The sequence below is a fragment of the Dicentrarchus labrax genome, unplaced genomic scaffold (assembly GCF_905237075.1).
Source record: "Dicentrarchus labrax unplaced genomic scaffold, dlabrax2021, whole genome shotgun sequence".
Taxonomy (NCBI): Eukaryota; Metazoa; Chordata; class Actinopteri; family Moronidae; genus Dicentrarchus; species Dicentrarchus labrax.
This window is the reverse complement of record NW_026136719.1, coordinates 23,926,871-23,947,517: the sequence shown is the minus strand read 5'-3', so window position 1 is coordinate 23,947,517 and position 20,647 is coordinate 23,926,871. Positions and strand designations below refer to the sequence as shown.

At 41.5% G+C, this 20,647-nt stretch overlaps 1 protein-coding gene across 1 annotated transcript in view; it reads left to right on the top strand.

Annotated features, from left to right (window-relative positions):
* The first annotated feature begins 3,377 nt into the window (after positions 1-3,377).
* Positions 3,378-20,647, top strand: part of atosa (atos homolog A) — a 31,626-nt gene continuing 14,356 nt past the window's right edge. The window contains exon 1 of the mRNA XM_051380589.1: positions 3,378-4,733. Within this exon, the coding sequence (XP_051236549.1) occupies positions 4,703-4,733 (31 nt within the window). The 5' untranslated portion in view covers positions 3,378-4,702. The remainder of the gene's footprint in view (positions 4,734-20,647) is intronic.

The following is a 20,647-nucleotide window of genomic DNA, read 5'->3' as shown; positions in this document are numbered from 1 at the left end:
TATTATTATTTTGTTTTTTGGTTTGTGCATCTTGTCTTGTTTCGCTCAGACAGGCAAATTGAATCAATGAAACATCAAATCAGATACGGAAGTAGAGGACAAGACAAGCAGGCATATGAGTTTGTCTTGGATGGGAACCTGCAAGATAAGTAGCTTCAATCACTGGATAGTTTATATTATATATGTCAGGGTTAGACACACCGGGGGAAATCAGATGCACACTGCATCAATGTATTCCCATCATGTCTTTTCTTTATAAATGCTATTTCTAAAAAAAAACATCAACCTCTTTTAAGCAACATCAACAAATTCTTAACTTTAAAAAAAGTGGTGTAAGGGGTTAATTCAAATGATAAATTGTTAATTTTGGAATAAAATTCTGATATAAACCACAGTCCGACAACAAAGATTAATTTATTCAAGATTTGTCTCAACCTGAAAAATTATTGCTAATGTTAGAGAGCTGTAAAGTCTTTTTAACTTGGTTATCTTCATATACTGCTGTGTCATGTCATTTTGGGTCAACCTTAATATAGCACCAATGGAAATGGAACCACCCACTCTGACAGTACACTGCCCGGAAGTATAAAGTTGAAGTAGGTATATTTAACCATTGAATTTCCTTTGTAGATCTGATGTAGCTGATAGTCAGACAGATAACACATTAGTTAGTTCATTGATTTATCTCAGCAGCACAACAATTAAAGTAGTAAGTAGATTTATTATTACCTTCCTCTGTTTGTGGTGTTAAACTCCACAAATCCATCTGTTAGAGATCCATACTGTCAGTGGTTGCACTGTGATTAGACTGATTTAATGTCTGAAGGTAAACTCTAAATTGCATATATATTGTGAAACTGGGAGATTTTCTTCAGGCTATATTTAGGAAGTTAAATCCAAATTCTCGATGGTCAAATACCAAGTTACATATTCTCTTTCTCAGTTAAACATTGAGTCAGTGGTAAATCATTGATCCTCACCACACTGAGCCACTGGGCTGCAGATAGCTCAGATCTATTTGGGCCAATGCTTGGATCAACTCTAGACACATGCCTGGAAATACCGCAATGATACAAGAGGAACAAGGTAAGTAAGATGTCTCAGCTAAATGTACGTGTGAAGACAATTAGCCTGGTGAATACTGTATGCAAAAAAAAAAAAAAAAATACATATACAATTTAAGACAAATTATTCTGCAATTCAACAATTCAAACAAATACAAACAAGGACATGATACAATTTCCTTTTAGTCATCCACCTTACTTGCAACTCTAATAATGTGGGATAGATAGATTGCAATTTCAATGAATACAAGTAGTATTGGTTCTCTCTATTTGCTGCATTGCTTGTATACTGCCACTAGATGGGGCTATGGCATGGTTTTTCCACTCACAAGAACTTCTTTGTTTGCATTTACAACATGCTTAAAGGGAAAATTCACACTAAAAGAAGATAATTTAAACTCCCTATTCAATAATAACAATAACAGTGGACACTAAAATCAATACAACACAGACTGGGTCCCCACATTGGAACTCAGAGTATCAAGACCTAAACTGATCTTTGGTTAATTTACACTGAACACTGTTCGCTACAGACACAGATATTAAATCTTCCAGTGAAGAGCTGCATCCATTAGGATATGTCCCCATATATCAGCAAGGGTGTTGTCATAGCTTTCTAGGAGTTGCTACTGTTAGCTCCAGGATTTATCTCTAAATGGCATCATCACACTAACTACAGCCCTAAGTGTGATGCAGGTCTTTGCAGCTCATTGCAAACCGCAAGTTACAATGTCAGCTTCCCCTACGAAAATAACACAGCCCTTAGTTCCAGGTTGGGCTGTGACTGGCTGTTTGCAGAAGTACAATTAAACCGGACCAAATTACAGTTTAAACACCCGTGTAACTCCAGTATGGCTGATCTTGACAAAGATGCTAGACACTAAATATGGTATTTTTAAAAGGAAAGTCATCAAATTCAGAGAATTTCTCATTTATACAAATTAGAACTAGACTTTGCACAATAACTAAAAGTAGGATGTGCAATCAGTTTCAGAATAAGAATTCCTCTTTAACCGCATAGCTCATGTCTGTCTGTCAACATTGTTGTTAACTACTCAGTAACACACCTAGTACATTTTTTAGCCCTTTGATAACAACTGAACAATGGCTCTGACATGGTATCTTTAACCCCTGACCGACACCAGCAACCCAATCCCCACGATCAGCACCCTTTACACAGCTGTTCCTCAGATAAAACCTTCATAGGAAGCCACATGGTTTCTTATGTTGTTGTCAGTTGGCTTTGTCATGTGCAGGATCACAGACGGGTGAAAGACTGACAGCAGTTGTTTGACATCATTCTGGTGTAAATCAGTGGCAGTAGACTAACTGAGTACTCTTTGCTTCCATGCCAGATAAATGCCCAATATAAACTGGTAGATGTTTGCATTGTTATTGTGGACTTTACGACCCCACATTGTCTGGGCAACTTCTCTCTCGTATCAGAAACAAAGCACAACTCAGTCAATTTAAAATTCAATAGGCTCACAACAAATAGGCTGACAGGCAGCAGCTTTTTTTTTTTTAGCATAGTCTATTAAAACATTATAATAATACAAGTCATTTTCAACCAAGCTGAAGTCCACTCTATAGAGTATTTCTGTGTGCAGCAAGCAACAATAACACCCAAAGTGCAACTGCAGCTGCCAAACAGATTTGTCAAGCAGATTCTAGTGTCCTCATTTTGGCCTTTGCCTTTGTTCCAAGAGGTTTTAACAGAGAAGAGATTAAAACAAAGAGCTCTCCCTCTGTCCTTCTTTCATTTGTACCAATACGACAATGGACCACATCCTTATTAGGTTCTAGATCTATTTGGTTTTATTTATCTTCACATGCTGAAGTTCAGTTTTAACTGTTTTTCTGGAAAAAATAAACAGTTTTTTTGTGTGTCATGGGGCATATTTGTTATAGAGGTCGGACACAGTTGGGTTTTCATTCCAATCTGATGTTGTATCTGGCATTGCTTTGCCATAACATCGCCTTGGGCTTGAATATAGTGCTGTGTAACTATTTTTAGTGCATAAGTCCGTTCACACTGTCGGGTGTGGCTAAACAGGTCTCATTTGTTTTGGCACAATGTTGGCCTGCTATGGTTTACATTGATTTAAAACTACTTTGAAAGTGAGTGAGTGAGTCTGTCAGCCAGTCAGGACTTTGTACGGCAACACATAAGATCTTTGGCTTCGTACAGGCCAAGGAAGCCAGGACAAAATGTTCGCGACGGAAAAAAACGAACCCTCACGTGCGCACGTGGACGCTCACCGAATACCAGTGACCAATCAGCTCACGGAGAGAAGAGCCTCTCTCTCGTTTGGACCCTTTCCCCCGCTCACACGCCCGGTGTCATCCGTCTAACAGAACCGTAGAGAAACAAATCCAGGTCGTGCTTTTATTTTTAACCGCGTCTTCATCAGATACGGCGCGTCTTCCTCGGAAGTTTTTAGGTACCAAACTTGGCGGTTGCTATGGCTGCGAGTTCATGCGAGGCTGGTAGAGAGGGAAGTGACGACTGGGGCTGTTGTTGGGACACGTGACTGGAGCTGCACTGATCTGTTTTGACAAGCATTGGGGAGGGAAGCGAGGAGGGGAGGCAGACTGTAAGCATCACGACTAGGAGGACTCACTGTTCCTTTCATCTGCATTTCGCCTGAATAATATCAGTATCGACCCAGACTTGTAGTTGTAGCAGCCAGCTGGCCTGTCAGCGGTGAAAAACAACAAAAAAACATCAGCTGCTACTCGGTTAACGTCGCCGTGATACCGACGCGGTCGAGCGGAGTCGTGCTATTTGTTGTTGGTTTGAAAAGTTTTAATGAAGAAGGCAGAGGAAGTCAGCACAGGTGGCGTTTCTAGCGTTAAGTAGATGGCGACGACTGAGACACTGTGGATGGGTAGAAAGTGGACCACATCCGGTTAACATTTCGTGAGAAGAATGATACGCTGAATATGTTCTCGTCGTAGCATTAAAAAAAAAGGGCTACCGAGACCGTCCGTCACCGGAATCAGCGTTTGTAGCTGAGCTGTGGCTACCTGCGCTACAGTGGGGGTTGGGATGTGTGGGACGTCGTCGTCGCCAGTAGACACTTAACCGACCGCAGAGTCACGATAAAAGTTAGTTAGTAGTGTTTGCTATCTAGCTAACACTGCTGAGTTAGCAGCCCCCCCTCGTTGTGGCAGAGTGCCGTTGCGAGGAGTCAACGTTACGGCAGAGGAGACACAGACATGCATCGCGACGTAACTATGGTTCAGGTGGTGGAATTTGAGACGGGCTATAAGAGTAGTCCGCTTGCTAGTTAAATTATTAGTAGGCAGATTGGTTACTTGCTAGCAAGCAGGTTGACAGCCACATTACTTAACGCGAAGTGTTACTGGCATTCGCTATCAGCTGTCTTTGTGGACAATACAGTGCGACTCAATGGAAGCGTACAGTAGCATGCTAACAAAGCAATGCTTTGTTGTTGGATAGGGGGCAGCTGGCACCAACTCACAGCCTTCACAGCTGATATTATTGCTTAGCTAGTACAGCAGGTCTTAGTCTCAGAGGGTTTTGGGGGGGTCCAGACACACTGTGTGTTTCTGTGTGATAGAAGGAAAAAAAAAAAACAGAAGACCCTGCAAGAGTCCCCAAAGGCAACCTGATGACACTGGACAACATGAAGCCCGAGCGAGGTATGTGGAGCACCAGAAACACACAGACACATGGGGCTGGGTTTTGATGGTCAATGTGTGGGCAAGCTGTACAGTTCCAGCTTTAGTGGACTGACTGTACCCATTCCTCTGAGAGAAGAATCAGGCCAGGGAATTATGTAACAGCTGGTCAGCCTGGTCACCGGTTATGTGAATTAACAAAGCCTGACCCGAGTCAGTGAGGACGTGTACATGCAACACACATTTGCCGCTCTAGTTCTGGATGTGAACATGGATGTCAGCTGTTTCTTTTCCCCATTTCTACATCACCATATAACCTGCAAGCATCATCTCATGCCAAACGCTGTTCCCTTTTCCACTAGCTCTTGTTTTGACAGTCTCTTGCACAGTGCTGCTGCAAAATATTCTTGACACCCACCCTGTTGTGGAAATAAGGCTCTTGCCGTATGCTCTGCAACCTGTTTACATGTCGCTGTATCTGCAGCAAGAGGTAAAACAGGGACAGAGGGGACACCCTTGTTTGTTTCAACCTGATTCTGCTAATTTTACTGTGGCATTAATTTGTAAAGGGTATCTCAGTACCTTAATCTCTGCCCAGACACAATTAACATTATTGTATAAGCTAAATGATTCACTCTGTGATTGATTGTACATGGTTGCTTGTGATCCAGGGTAGCTGGTGGCTTGATCTGTTGTCAACAACACAATAGCACCATACTTGGAAGCAGTGAAGGACCACTGTTCTCAGTCATGATGAGATTAGCTGCAGTCAATCAGGGATAGTCGGTGTGTATGCATACGTTATGAAACTGCAGTCAGGCTGCTGACTGGCCTGAGTGGGCTCTTCCTTAGAGCACAATATGCTGGTAATGGGACTCCACAACAAACAATAAACATGTGCCCTATATGGGCCTAGACTTTTAACCCTAGCCTTGCCTCTCCTTGCCTGCAGGATCCTAAGCCTTTATATAGAAGCACTGACCCAGACATTTGTGTGATGTGCCTGGCCAGAGTAAAGGGCACACTGACTAGCAATGTACAGTGTAATTATAGCCTAATAATGCAGCACAGCATTCAGGATCAACTGTGAAGAGTAAACAGCAACACGGTGCTGTTGTATATTGTAGTGTTAGTTGGGATATTGAGATTTACCAAAATACATGTTGTGTGTATGCCTACCTTGTATCAGCCAAAAAGAGTGAGAACTGTTGTCCTGAGGCACATTACTTCAACACGTTTGTTCCTCACCCTTTCATGGATTGTCACTGTGTCAGGTTGACTCACTCAGTGTCATGTTCTAATTATGAAAGCTTGTGCCAGTAGAAGCTGCTCCACAGCAGTAGCTCCCTGTTTGACTGGCAGACACTGTGGGGCTATTGTTATTTGGAACATACTGTACCGTTCCTCTTGTGGAGATACCAGATTGCTTATAGCCCAGATGCCTTCCTTCTTTTGCCTTAGTTTCTCCTCTCCCTGCTCTCAGAGAAAAGCACTGCAGTGGTGAGAGAAGTTGTTTACTTAGTAGCCTGGACCAAAGGAAGGTCAAGTTGAGCGCAGAATGGACAGGTTCACAGAGCAAGTTTGAAGGGGAGAGCTGAACAAGTCCAGACATGTTCATCTAGCACTAAAGCTCCTGCAACAAGTCTCTCAGGATGTGACCTCCTGATCAGGTGCGTGTGAAATGTCAAGCCAAGGCTTTGGGTGGGTGATAAGGTGATGAATCAGGCTGTACCCTGCAACACCTTGGCTCTCGTGCCACCTTTAGCACCTTGAGAGGGGACTGTGGGAACTAGTGACGCTCAAATCAAACGTATTGAATCAGTATCTGTGCTGACGTTAATGAACAGGTCCCATAGCAGGCTGGTGTGACCGATCCAAATCAAGTCACCGCCGTAAACACACAATTTAATTATGATTTTGTATGAATGTCCCCCACGTACACTTAGGAAGTGATGTTAGAGCCTCATATTAGAATGAATGAATTAATGGTCCCAACTAGTTCAATCCTGTCAGCTAATACATATTAAAACTAGAGAACAAAAAGGACCTCTGGCATCAATTGGGAAACCTGTATCACCTAATACCCTGGGTTTGAGTGTCATAGTTGGTGTCCAAAGAAGAAAAAAAGAAATCATTCAGATAGATGAGTAGAATTTTTTCTTCATGTTCTTGCAACATCTCTTGGTGGTGCTTTGTAAACCATGCTTTTGTTATAAAGGGAGAAGAGGAGTACTTGTATTCTTCTCAGGGGCCTAACCAGAGTCATCTGACCCCCTTGTTTTTCTGTGAGTTTGAGCTGTGAGTCAGGATGGCGTGTACAAGTGTGTGCGGGTGTGAGGAGAGAGTCAGTGTGGCACAGAGTACGCAACAGATTGCTGTTGGCCCTAATAAGCGCTGTACCGTTGAACCATGTGGCTCAACTGACAGCTTTTACAGGTCCTGTAAAGAGAAGCTATGGGAAAACTCAGGACCTGTTTACACCAGTCGGGGAAAACATGGCCTGTCGTATCAGGTTTCAAACCGTTTCAGCTAGAATGTGGTTAAGATGGGTTTTCTTTGTATCCTTAAAAACATTGTTTTTAGTGTGTTGTCTCCACATATAGTAGGGCAAAGTTTGATTCGAAAACCACATTGGAATTGTTTACACCATATAAATAGGCTGTTTTTGCTCAACTGTGGTCCTCTTCACAACCCAATCACAGTAGGGACATTACAAATAAAAAATAAAAAATTGCATTAGATGGTAGTGAAATGTATGAGCAAAGAGCAAAGAATGGCGACTGTGTGCCTCCTCCTTTAAGCCCTCAACCACAGCTCTCCTTCTCTCCCTTGTTCAGGCAAGTTAAACAACATACAGAGAGATGACCTCAGAGCTAGTCATGTTGGAGAGACGCAGTCAGCTGGCAAGCCTCAGCGTTGTGCTCCTGATCCCTGTAATGTTATTTGGTGTGTTTGTTTGGTGGTGCTTCCTGTTTGGAGCCATTAGTCCTTTAAGGAGGACTCGAACGCAAGTCCACCCCCCACCCAACTTACTTCACTGTCTGCCTTCTGCTGTGCGCTCAGCCAGATTACAGCTGCCCTGAGACGTCCCAGCCACATGCCAGTGGATCAGAGTATACACTCTCACTGAGAAGAGACCCAGATAACGCAGAGCGACATACACTGTTGTCCCATACAACACCTGTCTAGTCCTGTGTTGTCTTTGCCTCCTCCTCGCCGGTGATTTACCCCATAGGCAGCCACAACAGGTGCTGTCTTCTGTTTTACTCATCTCGCACAGTTGGAGTCCATCTGTATATATTTTTTCCCTTTCTTGATTGATTCGTTTATGTTCTTGGTTACATTAAACACATTAAGACTAGTGCTGGGTGGTAGTACTGTCTTTATTTTTTTTTATTCCAAAACACATCCTGTCATCTGTCATTTGTCATTACTTATTTTGTGTATAGAAATTGCACAGCAGAAACAGATAAATAAAAAAAAAGGTAATTGAGATTTTAAAAAAAAATCCTATTTCCTGTTAATGCATACACAATCTTAGGTATTAATTTGATCAGCTAATTTAGGTCAACGTGAGTGTTTCATCATATTGCTTTTTCAATACAACATCACTGCGATTTGCTGACCCAGCTGCACTGAACATGGATATTGGACTCCCCATTGTACAGCGAGATTCAGGCCTGCCTTTCGCAATGAATACCAATACTGGGTAGGCATTCAGCTGTGAGTTACTATCCTGGCCCCCGGAGTAATCAGCCTAAATCAATGCTGTTGTGACAGCTTTGACTGTAAGTAGCCTAGCCTTGCCTAGCCGCTGCATGGGATTGGGCACCCAGTCCTCCCAGTCCAGCAATGCTCTTACATAATGCTGGGACAATTTATTTAGCACACCAACACTTTAACAGGACACATATACAAGTGTACTGTTACCCTATATATATATATATATATATATATATATAGTGAGCTGTTTCCAGATGCACAGAAATAAAACCATGTGTTTATATTTAGTACAGCTACTTTGTGTTCAAAGGCTATATGGACACACGGAAATACACCACCCAGACTTAGTGCTGGACTGGCTGAAGGTGAAAGAAGCAGCATGGGTCATATTTCTGCTGCCAGGGTGCCACTGAGCAAGTGATGTCATTTGCTTGTGTGTTCGTCACATCCTCCCGTCCCCGTGGCTCCTCATAGCCAACCAGCAGCCAGCACTGCAGGAACAGGAAGAGCCATCTGGACCTGGTGGTTTTCTCATGGTAGGGGTGGTGTTGTGGTGGGGACAATGTCTCTTTCTCGCTCTGTATTTCAGTTTCTGTGTCTTTTATTTTTGTCTTTTATCTTTGGCATATTCAGTTCGTCTTGGGTTGTGTCTCGCAAGGTTTCAGATTAATGTTGAACACATTAACAAGGGTAGTAAAAAAGTTTTTTGTTTGTTTTTTTTGTCAACAAAGTGGCCGAAACTCTATAATACGTATATTAGGACTTCATCTCCATGATCTATTAAACCCTTGTGCCATCTATACTGCATCCTTCCTTCCACTATTAATACCTGATGTGACATAAGTAGACCTAAGTTCTGTGGGAGTGGGACTCGCACACCTCTCTCAGAAACCACATACTAAAGAAAAACACAAGCACTCCGGCCTGGCACGAATATTTCAAGTATTTCTTTGTCATGCTTCCACCATGTCTGTTATTTTTGTAACTGAGTAACCAAAATGACAGCTTCTTGTTTATCTCAGCAGTGTTTACATAGGAGTATTTTAGGGGATGTGTGATTGTTGTTATTCTGCTAAGATTTGTCAGGAGGAAAGACCTTGTTCAGGCAATTCTTTCTGACCTTGCAATGAATCAACGTTCCCAGTCCCCGCTCCGCTGCTCTTCTTTTACCTATGCTATCTCACCCTTCCTTTCTTTTTCTCTCCTGTCATCTGAGTCACATAGGCTTCAGCTTCTGTAACACCTCAGCACTTAACACCTCCACCACCACTATCTGCTGAACATATCTAGACAAAAAGCATATTGACAGAAAAAGAGCTAGGTTGACTTACTATCTATAACACAAGAATGAAAATATGTGATAGTAGGGCCTCACATATTCAACGGTATACTGATTTGCTTGACAAAGACATTTTGCAGATATACTGCTGTTGCGGTGCATATATCATGTAATACTTGAAAAGAGGAACATTGAAGCAATAGTGTAAGGCCAGTCATACGCTGGTGCTGTTTTCTGAGTGTAACTGGAGTGTTTTAAGGCATCTTCCTCCTAAAACACATGTTTAGGTTTCCATTTTTGTAATTGTGCTGTTCTGAGCAAAGTGCATGTGACACTGTGTGTAACGCTCAGTGTGGCTGACAAGTCAACTGTGGTGTGAAGTCAGGGTTCAACTTTGTTTGCCTTTTTAATGCATACTACGTTTAAAAAAAACTAAATGTATGTGTTTTTTTCCAAAGAAACATTTTAGTTGTAAATCACAAATTCTGTGTATACCAGATATTGTAATGCTTCAATGTTGTGGAAGAGCAGCATTCGCTTTGACTCTCTTGATAAAAGTAAAAATGTTTCAACCACAAATAGCGAAGGTTGTCGAAGCATTAAAAAGATCAACAGGAACAGAATTTCTTTTAAATTAATGTGCTTTGTCACTCGCTCCTGATTTGCTGCAACTGGTTAATGCTGCTATTGACAGATAGTCTTCAGCTTTTAAGGTCTATTACTAGACACCACACAGTGTTACGTAAGCCAGCACTTTAATCAGGTTCATACACCCGACCGACACACAACACACACATCTCATCTGTTCCTGTGTTCCCATGCTGACAGTGTACAGTGGTGTAGTACTAAAAGGCCGTCTGATCACAGTATGGAAGAAAAAAAGAAAGGTAGATGAAGAATCTAAGGAATGTAGTTTTGTGTGTATTCATACTAATACTTATTGATCAAGACAAATCTAATATCAACCAGTTGATATCCATGAAGCAAGAGCACTAATAGAAGTAAGAGTAATAGAATTGTGGTTGCGCATACATGAACGCACACACTCCCACTTTGTTAACAGAGAGTACCTCAGGGGCCCATTGTGGAGGTGTTAAGCACATTGTTTATTAACAACAGTGTGAGGTTAAGTTAATTTGAGACTCATCACAACTATCCCCTTTCCTTTTCTCCATTGTGTCATCTCAATGCTTTTAGGCCTCAATATTGAGCTAGGCGATTCCCCAGTAACCCCCAGCATTGCTTTATCCTCACAACAAACCAGCTGACAGTCAGTCTGTCCTGTTTTAGCTGGCTTAATGTTCTTTTTTTCCCCTTGACTCAGCTGATTCTCAGCAGTTAGGTTTTTAGTTTTGATGTGCCGTTAATGAATGCTGTTGTTGAATTTGTCAGGGAAGGAGCTGTGACTTTGAGTTGCACAAGTTCTGAGAAAGAAGGTGCTAAATGATTAACACACAAAGTACAGGATGATGATGAAAGGTGTGTAGGACCCAAAAGCAGAGAATATGAACAACAGCTGCTAGTTAGTTAGATAAATCATTCAGTACAGCATTAGGAAGAATAAGGTGAGTCAAGACTTTGACCTTGTGCTTGTTTATCCCAAGTGGTTAATTCCAGTCACCAACTACCTCGATCTGTCTGTGCCACAACTGGCACACTTTTCATGTGGGCCTTGGAGCTACGCTGCTCGGGTTGCTCAATGTGGACTCCCCTTTCTAGAAATTGGCATCGGCAGCAGATGAGAGGTCAAAGGCCTGTGCCTTCATGTTGGACATGGTGGCTCTGGTTACAGAGAGAGCATGGTTTGTCCTACTGCCCTAGTGTCCTACAGCTACCAGCAGACAGCTAGCTGAAATTAAAACTGCTCTAATAACTTTTAATAAAGATCTAGTGTCAGATGTTGCCTTTAGAGGAGATAGAAACTGGTCAAGGAGGACCCATGTAGACCCAGAGTTAAATCTAGTGGCCTATAAATAAGTAAGCAAACGTGTAGTACAGAATGCAATTATCATCTTTAACATTTTCCTTCTCATGAAGAAATTTTAATGTTGCTCATGCTCCCGATGTAATATTGGAATGTGCATTCACTACTGAATGAGAAAGTTGAATCTGAAAGGAAAGTTTGTTGCTGTAGTGTACATTATTATGCTAGATTAGGCAGGTCTGCATGATCGTTGGCTCTACTGGGGTTTAGTAATTCCGACTTTTCCCAACATGTCCAGTACTGCTGTACTTACTCCACTCCACATTACAAAACCGGTATTAGTTAGACAATGAGTTTGCAAAGGACCACTCTTGCCTGAATAAAGGGCTTAGGGGGCCAGGCTACAGCATGTGCAAGTGAGGTCAGAAAAGGCACTGCGGAGGGCACAACAAACCTTAGGTCACTCCTTCCGAAGATAATCTCTCTGGCATTTCAGGAAAGATGAGAGGGAGATGAGGACAGAGAGAGAGGTTTGACGAATTGTTATGAGCAAGTAAATGTCACAAGCACAAGGTACACACTTTAGTCCCACCTTTAGTACACCTACCTCATTCTTTTGGGGTGTGTGTGTGTGTTTTTGTGCATCCTCCTGTTTTGCTTTTTTTTTTTATATCCGCAACGTTTACAGCACATATACTGTTTTTTAAGCTTCACTCTGTTTGACATTTACTCAGGCTAATGCATTTACACCTGGTGGCTGCCCAGTGCAGCCAATCTTCTTCTTTTGGCCACTGAACAAGTCATCTGAATAATAGAGGGTTTAAGTACCTTACTCAAGGACCTCAGTTGCTATGGTTGTTGAAGATGAAGAGAGCTGTATCTCATTCCTAACCTAGAACGTCCCAGCTGATTTGGGTTTTGAATTTAAATCTTTGCGGTCAGTAGCTGGCAGGAGAGTATGCAGGTTTTCATCTGATACAAAGGCAGTACCAGCTGATTCTCCAATCGTGCCTGGTTAAAGGCGTGCTACTCACTGAAATCAGCTGGCATAGTGAGAGGTTGCAATGAAATCCTGCAGACTCTTTGGCACTCCTTCAACCATGGTTACCTAACCGTGATAGGCGACCATTGTTGCTGGTTCTTTCATCATTTCATCTAATACTATAAGAAAGCTGAACAACACAGGTGATTTAAGGGGGATTTGTGTCCATGAACTCAACTGAGGTTTACTGCACTAAGTGTGGGTGTAAACTAGATGACCTAGAAATGGTGTATATACAGCCATATCAGAAAAAAATATGTTTTTGCCCAATAGCTATGTACAAAAAATATACAGGAATGTGTCTTGTACGTTTTTACCTACCCAAAATGTGTAAGGAAAAGACAACAAGGCCGTGTCAACAACCAAGTGAAAGAAGTGCTAATTGACAGACACACAGTAGCTGCTCTCTGAAATCAGGTCCTTGGTCAGAGAGCCTTAAGTAACTTTTTCCACATCAGCCCAGATGAATTGTCTGTTACACACGTATTTTTTTTTTTTTTTTTATAGAGGTTCAGATCTTGTTTGCCCTGTCACTTCACTAGCATGCAAGTTGCTCAGTGCCTAAACAACAGCTCTGTTTATGGCTAACAATAATGGGTGTTAGAGAGAGGGCAAGGTGGTGTGTCAGTCTGGGTCGAGTGTGTGTGTGTGTGTGTGTGTGTGTGTTTATTGTTTGTTGGCAGTGGGAGAATAACAGCAGCTGAGTTCACAAAACAGAAGAGGGGTTCTCCTCAACTGGAACTGTACTAATGCCTCTCAGCCAATCAGGGCCTGTTACTAAGTGTGCTGTGAATCTGCCCCTTTGTGTTGCAGAGTGGGAGAGAGGGACACACACACACACACACACACACACACACACACACACACACACACACACACACACACACGTCATAGAGCCGAAGTCCACAGTTTTGAAGAAATGTTGCCATTAATCAAGTGGGAGGGAACTGGAAAAGTTGTGAGGAAAGCAGGCTCTTAAACATAATTTTGGAAACCCTGACTATAACTAAACTTTCTGCTACTAAGTAGTGGTTGACAGACAAACAAAGTTTGTTGTTGAGATTTGCTGATAGCCAACTTAATAGAATTTCAAATGTCAGTGGCACCCTATATGGCAGTATTTTAAAAACAAATGTGATGTGCTTAATTTCAACAACATTAAACTGAATCTGGATCAGCTCTTCCTTTCCTCTGATCCATACCATTCTTAACAGTCTTCTGGCAAAAACATGCCAGTTTCTTGGCAGACTTCACCACCACTTCCCAGTGTTTTTAATTGTGTAACACAAGGCAGACAAAAACAGGAAAGGTGAGCTGGCAGTGAATTGTGATTCATGTTATAAAACGCTATGGAAACACAGCTGACCCCGTTGTTACAATAGAAATTTAGCAGGAATCCTCCGCTGCTTTGCCACAGACAGGCAGACCGAAAGATACGAGAGTGACATAAACACTAAGACACACTTGGAATAACTTACACACACCAAACGAGTGTGATCACATAAACAGCTTAACGGACACAACAGGCGGCTACAGTGTACTATACAAGGACATGGTATACAGTCACAGCGCAACAGACACACTCTAGCACAAAACAATCATATGCCGTATTACCCAGTGCACGTCACGCTCACACACACACACACACACACACACACTCACACACTCACACAGCACAACAGGAGCATTAATTGTCTTCTGACACTTTTCTTGTCGAGCTCACTTTCACATACAAAGACGCTTATTGGTGCAGCTCGTTCCTACACACACACACTCTTCAATCACCGCGACGGGAATGTTTAACACAAGGTCTCTGTTGCCTAGGTAACACGCGTCCTTTTTTTTTTTTTTTACCCTCTTTTTTTCCCCAGTCAACATTTCTGATCAGTCACTCTTATCTAGTAGTCCCGGGTCAGTCAGATGTTTCGTTTACTGCAACACCTTCGCTCATACTGGGACTTGAAAAGGAAAAGTTATGCTGTTGTGCATTTCCACAGGGCTCAGTTAGTTGTCAGTTTCTGCTTTCACAGGAACAATTAAAACCTTCAACTCCCCCATAGGTGCACTGGATGTGGATGATTTGTTTGAGTTTAGCAATGTGGTCAGCATGTTTTGATAACTACTTTCACAATAACTACTTTGTTGGACGATATCTTGTCCGAAAAAAATAATTGCGATAAACAATATTACTGTCATTATGGTGTTATGGTGTTTTAACAGGTAATACACTAATGGTAGGTAAAACCCAGCTGTTTATTCTGTCATCATGTTGGCTAAAATGTTGGTGACATGCTTGAACAATAAGTGGATATTATGACAGGCAATACGTATCGTGAATACTGTACAATGAGTCGATAACGTAAATATTGTGACAGGCCGAGCTACCGGTGATGAGATCAAATGTAGTATTAAGCTTCTTATTTTTAGCCATCTGCCCATTAAAAATGTGTCAGCTTCACCCTAATTAACATTAATTTAGTTGTCCAAACCTGTGGGCATCACTTGCCTGTCTACATGTTTTCAACATGGTAGCTGGAGTACACAGTATGCTTGCAGTCATGACAACACCATTGCTTGACAGCTGACTACAAAAATAGACACCACAAGACTTCTCTTTGGTTTGGTGTCAAAAATGGTGACTAATTTGTTTTTTCTGCCCTTCAACACCATTATGAGAAACATGAAAATACTAAGACAATAGTGGTGTTTTTTAAAAACATCAACTTACTTCAGAACTGTCAGAATTGAAAATATCTGTTAAAGAAGCTATGGGTTTTTCACTATGTTTGCACTCAATCATTCAAGTACACAATGTTATGCTAACTAGCAAAATGCTTGACAGAATTTCTTTAAAAAATGTTATGTAAGCATAACAGATTCTGAATAGGAGATGAGGTTATGTCAATGAATACTCAGAACGTTAGGGAGGGATCTCTAACACTGTGTTCCCACCAAGGTACATAAAATGATTCTCGTGAATAGATTACATAAAATTTTACATACATACATTTCGCCCCATTCACATTTCGTGCGAGTTGAAAAGATTGAACTTTGAGCACATAATCTGTGCGTATCGTGGGGTGTTTGCAGTGTTGTATGGGAAGGAGCGGGGAGACAGAGCTGCTGCTGGCCCACAGCCTGAGGAGCTCTGCACAAGAGAGCCGAGGGTAGAGCCGGAGCTTCTGGAGGAATAAACAACTGTAGTCACACCGGATTCTGCTCTGATCTGGAGACGTTTACCGGAATTTTAAACTTTAGTTTAAACTTTTGGGATTAAAAGATGGATTTATCTTCACACTCTCTTCTCAACCTGTGTGCTGCGAGCTACGGAGGTGCCACTCCCACGTGTATCTGTCTGTGTGCACCTAGAGCTCTATCATACTACTTCATATTTATACAGAGACCAGGCAGGACAAAGGGAAATGGCCTACCTGGTGATTGCTGAAAATATGTCTGTAACTTGATTCCAGCTGTCGGTTTTACTTTACTATGAACGCTCAGAAAACAAGCATTTTAAAAGTTGTTTGCTTGTTCTCTCACACACAGACCCAACAAAGTATGAATTCAGACTTTTTACAAATCACCACCATGATGTAGTTGTCTCAGCAACCTTTTGATCTGGTTATTGACATTAAATCACAGCAAAATCTGTTTATTTTAGGCTCATACCACTGTTGTAAAACAGATTTAAGGGCGAATGTTTGCTTACGCGAGTAAATACAAGTTATCCAAGTAAACTTGCACAACTAAAGCGAGGCAAATACTCGCTTCGTCTTCGGTGGGAACACAACATATGTACTGCATTGTGTTAAAGGATACATACACACATTCATATGTTCATAGAGTGCATGGCTGCATACTAAGGGTGAGACTGCTCACGTCGATGTAGCTTCTCTTTAGGCCTGTCAGATTTGTGGTCTTGCATATTTCAGGACACGCACCATGTCTGGAAGCACACTCTTGTTTTGAAGTGCTCATAGAAAGAGAGAGCTGGTAAGGAACGTACTTAAAGATTATATTCAAGCACTGTAATCCTTCAGATGTATAGGGAAAGGAGATACAATTTAGTTGGTTTTGCAGACCAGCTGGTCTCCAAATATAGATGGTCTGACTGCAGAACTGGCCATGGGACAGAAAAGACGGCATTGCAAACAATTCCCAGGGTGGTGAAATGCAGTTGCCAGAGCTGCTGACACTTCAAATATGCCACCTGCTTTGCTACCAGTGCATTTGAATACTTTGAAACTGGCCTATTTGCTCTCATCGTCTAGGGATATCTATATAGTGGACATCAGGAAGCCTTCAAAAGCTCAGCCCAGTGATGAATTATAGGGGAGTGCCTACCCTTTTCAGTAACTTTCAGATAATGTAAGTGCTGTCTGTGCTATGCTTTGGTAAGAGGGTGGTACTTGTACATTAAAGGGTTAGCTTAGCCTACTAGCTATAGTACATAGAAATCAAAGGAGCATAGCATGGCCATGTGTCAGCATTTAGGCGAGTAACTTGTGCCTGTTGAAACTTTTCTCACAGTGTTGCAATTATTTTGATCACTCCATAGTGTATGACTTCACTTCAGGCATTCACCACATTAGCCCTTTTTAACATAGGCGCTGCTGGCAGACACCACCACAAAGTCATCAAATAGTTGATTGTAGGGACCTACCCTTTGAAATCAGACAGAGAGAGATAAACAGAAAATGAGAGCTACCAAGTTGTGTCTATATTTATCTCACCGGGGGCTGCAGTAAGGAGATTTAGCATGGAAGAACTGTCAGTGTAATCTCACATTCTTCCTCTGTATATTCATTATTGAAGTGCAGTTGTGTGTATGAGAAAATGTGTGCGTGTTAGTGTTTTTCTGAAATTTCTCATTCAGAATTATCACTAATCTTATGGTATACCATTTTAAAATAAAAATATTGTAATCTTCCTGGGCCTTGGAGAATTAGACAAGTATGATAGCACACTGTTACACAGCATCATACAGTGCATCAGCTTCATCATACTATATTTTGTGGCTACTCTTGGTTGTTACCCCTGTGGTGCTCCAACTATGGCAAAACAGCATGAAGACAGCTGTGTTTAGCAAACGTTAGTTATCATCTAATGTTGGCTTGAATGGTAGCTGGCTTACGGCTGCAGAACACAGCTATCTGTAGTAGCTAACGTTAGCCATCTGTCTAACAGAAAAATAATCGTTAGATTAATCGTCCAATTAGTCGTTAGATGAGTCGAGTAATCGATAAAATAATCGCCCAATTAATCGTTTAATAAATAATCGTTTACCCCCAGCCCTAATGAACATACAGGCATCTGACTGCTTATGACTCTTTTCATGCAGGTCCCACACAACAGAATATTACCCTTTTTCAGTACGAGCACAACAGTGTTAGATTTAGATTTCTGTTTCTGCTTCCCCTGCCTATGCACAGTTCAAGGGAAGTGACACAGTCTTGTTATTAGTTGTGTAACTGAGGGAGAAATTAGAAGTGCTTTGTTTGTTGCAGCTGAAATCCCTGCAAATGCACATATGAAAGGATCAATGAAGGCTTTTGCATAGGGGTATGAATTGAAATTGCACTTCCACTATCGCACAGCCCTATTGTGTATGTACTATACGTGTACTTTGACCCATTTACACAATGCAAGTCTATTCATGATTCAAGGTCATTACAACATCACAGTTTTCTTTGCATTTATATTTCACACATTTAGCAGAGTTGTGCAAGCGCAGACAAAAAAAGGCTTTTACTTTGAGTTGTTTCCCATCAAGGACAGCCAGTGCTTTAGCTGATCAGAATAAGGAGATGCAGTTGGGAAGGTTGAACCTTCACCATTTGGTTCCATTCAGAAGAATAGATATCATTATGTGCTAAAACCTCAGTGAGCTCAGCAGACTGCTGCCATTGCTGTACTGAAGCTGGTGGGAAATGCCTTGAACGCACAGCCTCCCGGCAGGCCGGTTATCTGGAGTCTGCAGGTCCTAAAAAAAAAAAAATTCAAATGCATCTTAAAAGAGCAGCAAGTCTCAGAAATCTTAACAATCCTCTGGTGTCCCTGCTGTGTTGTTTTTCATTAAGAAATTCCAGTTATACAGACCTTTGTCCTCTTAGTTTTATTATTTATTCATCTTGAGAAAATGGATTCAGCCCCACTGGAGCAGTTAGGGGCTTTAATATCTTGCTCAGGGGAACCTCAACAGTAGCTGTAGACATTTATTTATGTGTTTTCAGCCAGTCTCGCCATTTGAACTGGAACAAAACAGTTTACTATTCTAGCCATTCTTCTAGCCATTGTTTATTTTTGTCACACATTTAAGTTAATTTGAATATTAGACTGGGATTAAATCTAATTAGACTGTTTATTCACCCTTGTCTTTCTGTCTGAGTCTGTCTTGATGTTTACCTGTCTGCCTTGTTTGTCATGAAAATGTTAACTTATTCTCGGTATAGCAAAAGATGAGTTTAGCTCTTTGAAAAAAACAAAGAAGAAGAAAGAAATCTCCCCTCAACCATCTCACAACTTGTTCGGTTATGTAGTACTACAGTTTAAACGTAGCGTTAGACATTCTAAATAGTAGCTCAGTGTGTAGGGTTCAAGTCCCACAGACCACAATACGGAGTGTGGACTGGTAGCTGGAGAGGTGCCAGATTCACCTCCTGTGCAGTGCAGAGGTGCCCTTGAGCAAGGCAACATAACCCCAAGAAACTGCTCAGCCCATCAATCCACCATCTCTCTCCCTGTTGCATGTCCACAAGTGCATGAAGTGTGTGTGTGTGTGTGTGTGTGTGTGTGTGTGTGTATGCATGTATGTATGTATGTATATATATATATATATATATATGTATGTATATATATATATAAAATATATTTGTCCCTCACAATCGGCCAGATAGCTCACGTATGGCCTCAATATAGCCTGTTTTCTATTTTCATTCATTCAACACTAACAACTTGCCATTTCTAATAGACTGTTCTTGTTGCAGATGTGTTTTGACATTCACAATGCTTAGTTTCTACGTCAACACAGCTGATGCAAATGCCACCTAATTCTTTTTTTTTTTTTTTTTTGCTTTCCACAAGGTTTCAAATGTTTGCATGAAATCCACTTGACAGACAGTTGTATGGAAACAATGTTGATAGGACTTCCTGTCTGCCTTTTGAACTAACTGTGCATATTTTGTTATCTGCCCTTTAGATAACTCGTCTGTATCCTCCAATATCTTTGCAGACCTTCTGTCTCTCTCCTTCTAAAGTATGCTTAGTTTCTCCCTGGTTGCTGCTCTGCAATATATTATTGCATATTGTCTATGATAACTAGTAGCTCAGTTATAGGTGAGCTCATCAGTGTTGTGATCCCACTGAGACTTTGATCTGTACTTCCTTTTTCCTCATCTGCTACTGGCTTTTGTCTCCAGTCCCCCCAACCACAGACAGATCATTAATGAGGAAAGACTAACAACACTCTGGCAGTGCTCTCTGCTTCATTTAAATGAAACGTAGTCTTAAACAAATGACATGTAAGAACCGCACTGACTGAGCAGAGGAGGATGGGAGTGGTTTTTTGCCATATGCGTACCTGCACTGCATTCAAATTAGCTGTGAATGTATGTGTGTGAAAGAGGGCCAACCATGCAGTGATTATGTGGCCAGAGTGCACAGATTAATGGGTCAGCTTATCTAAATGTCTCTTGCTTTGTGTCTCTCTCTGATACACATACTGCGTACAAACTGTAAAAATGTACTCCAGCAATATGTATTCAAATTACAAGCTCCATAACCATTTTGAGAATGCACTGACATGTTTGACTTGTTCATTTGCCTCTCTGACAGGCCTTAGGTAATGATGAATCACACTAAAGCGTGTGTCAGTGCATACCACTGGGCGTTTACTCTGAACACTGTTAGCTACCGAGGCTGACCGCTCCACTCTTGTCCTGGAGGCCTTTTTCCATCCCACATGACTC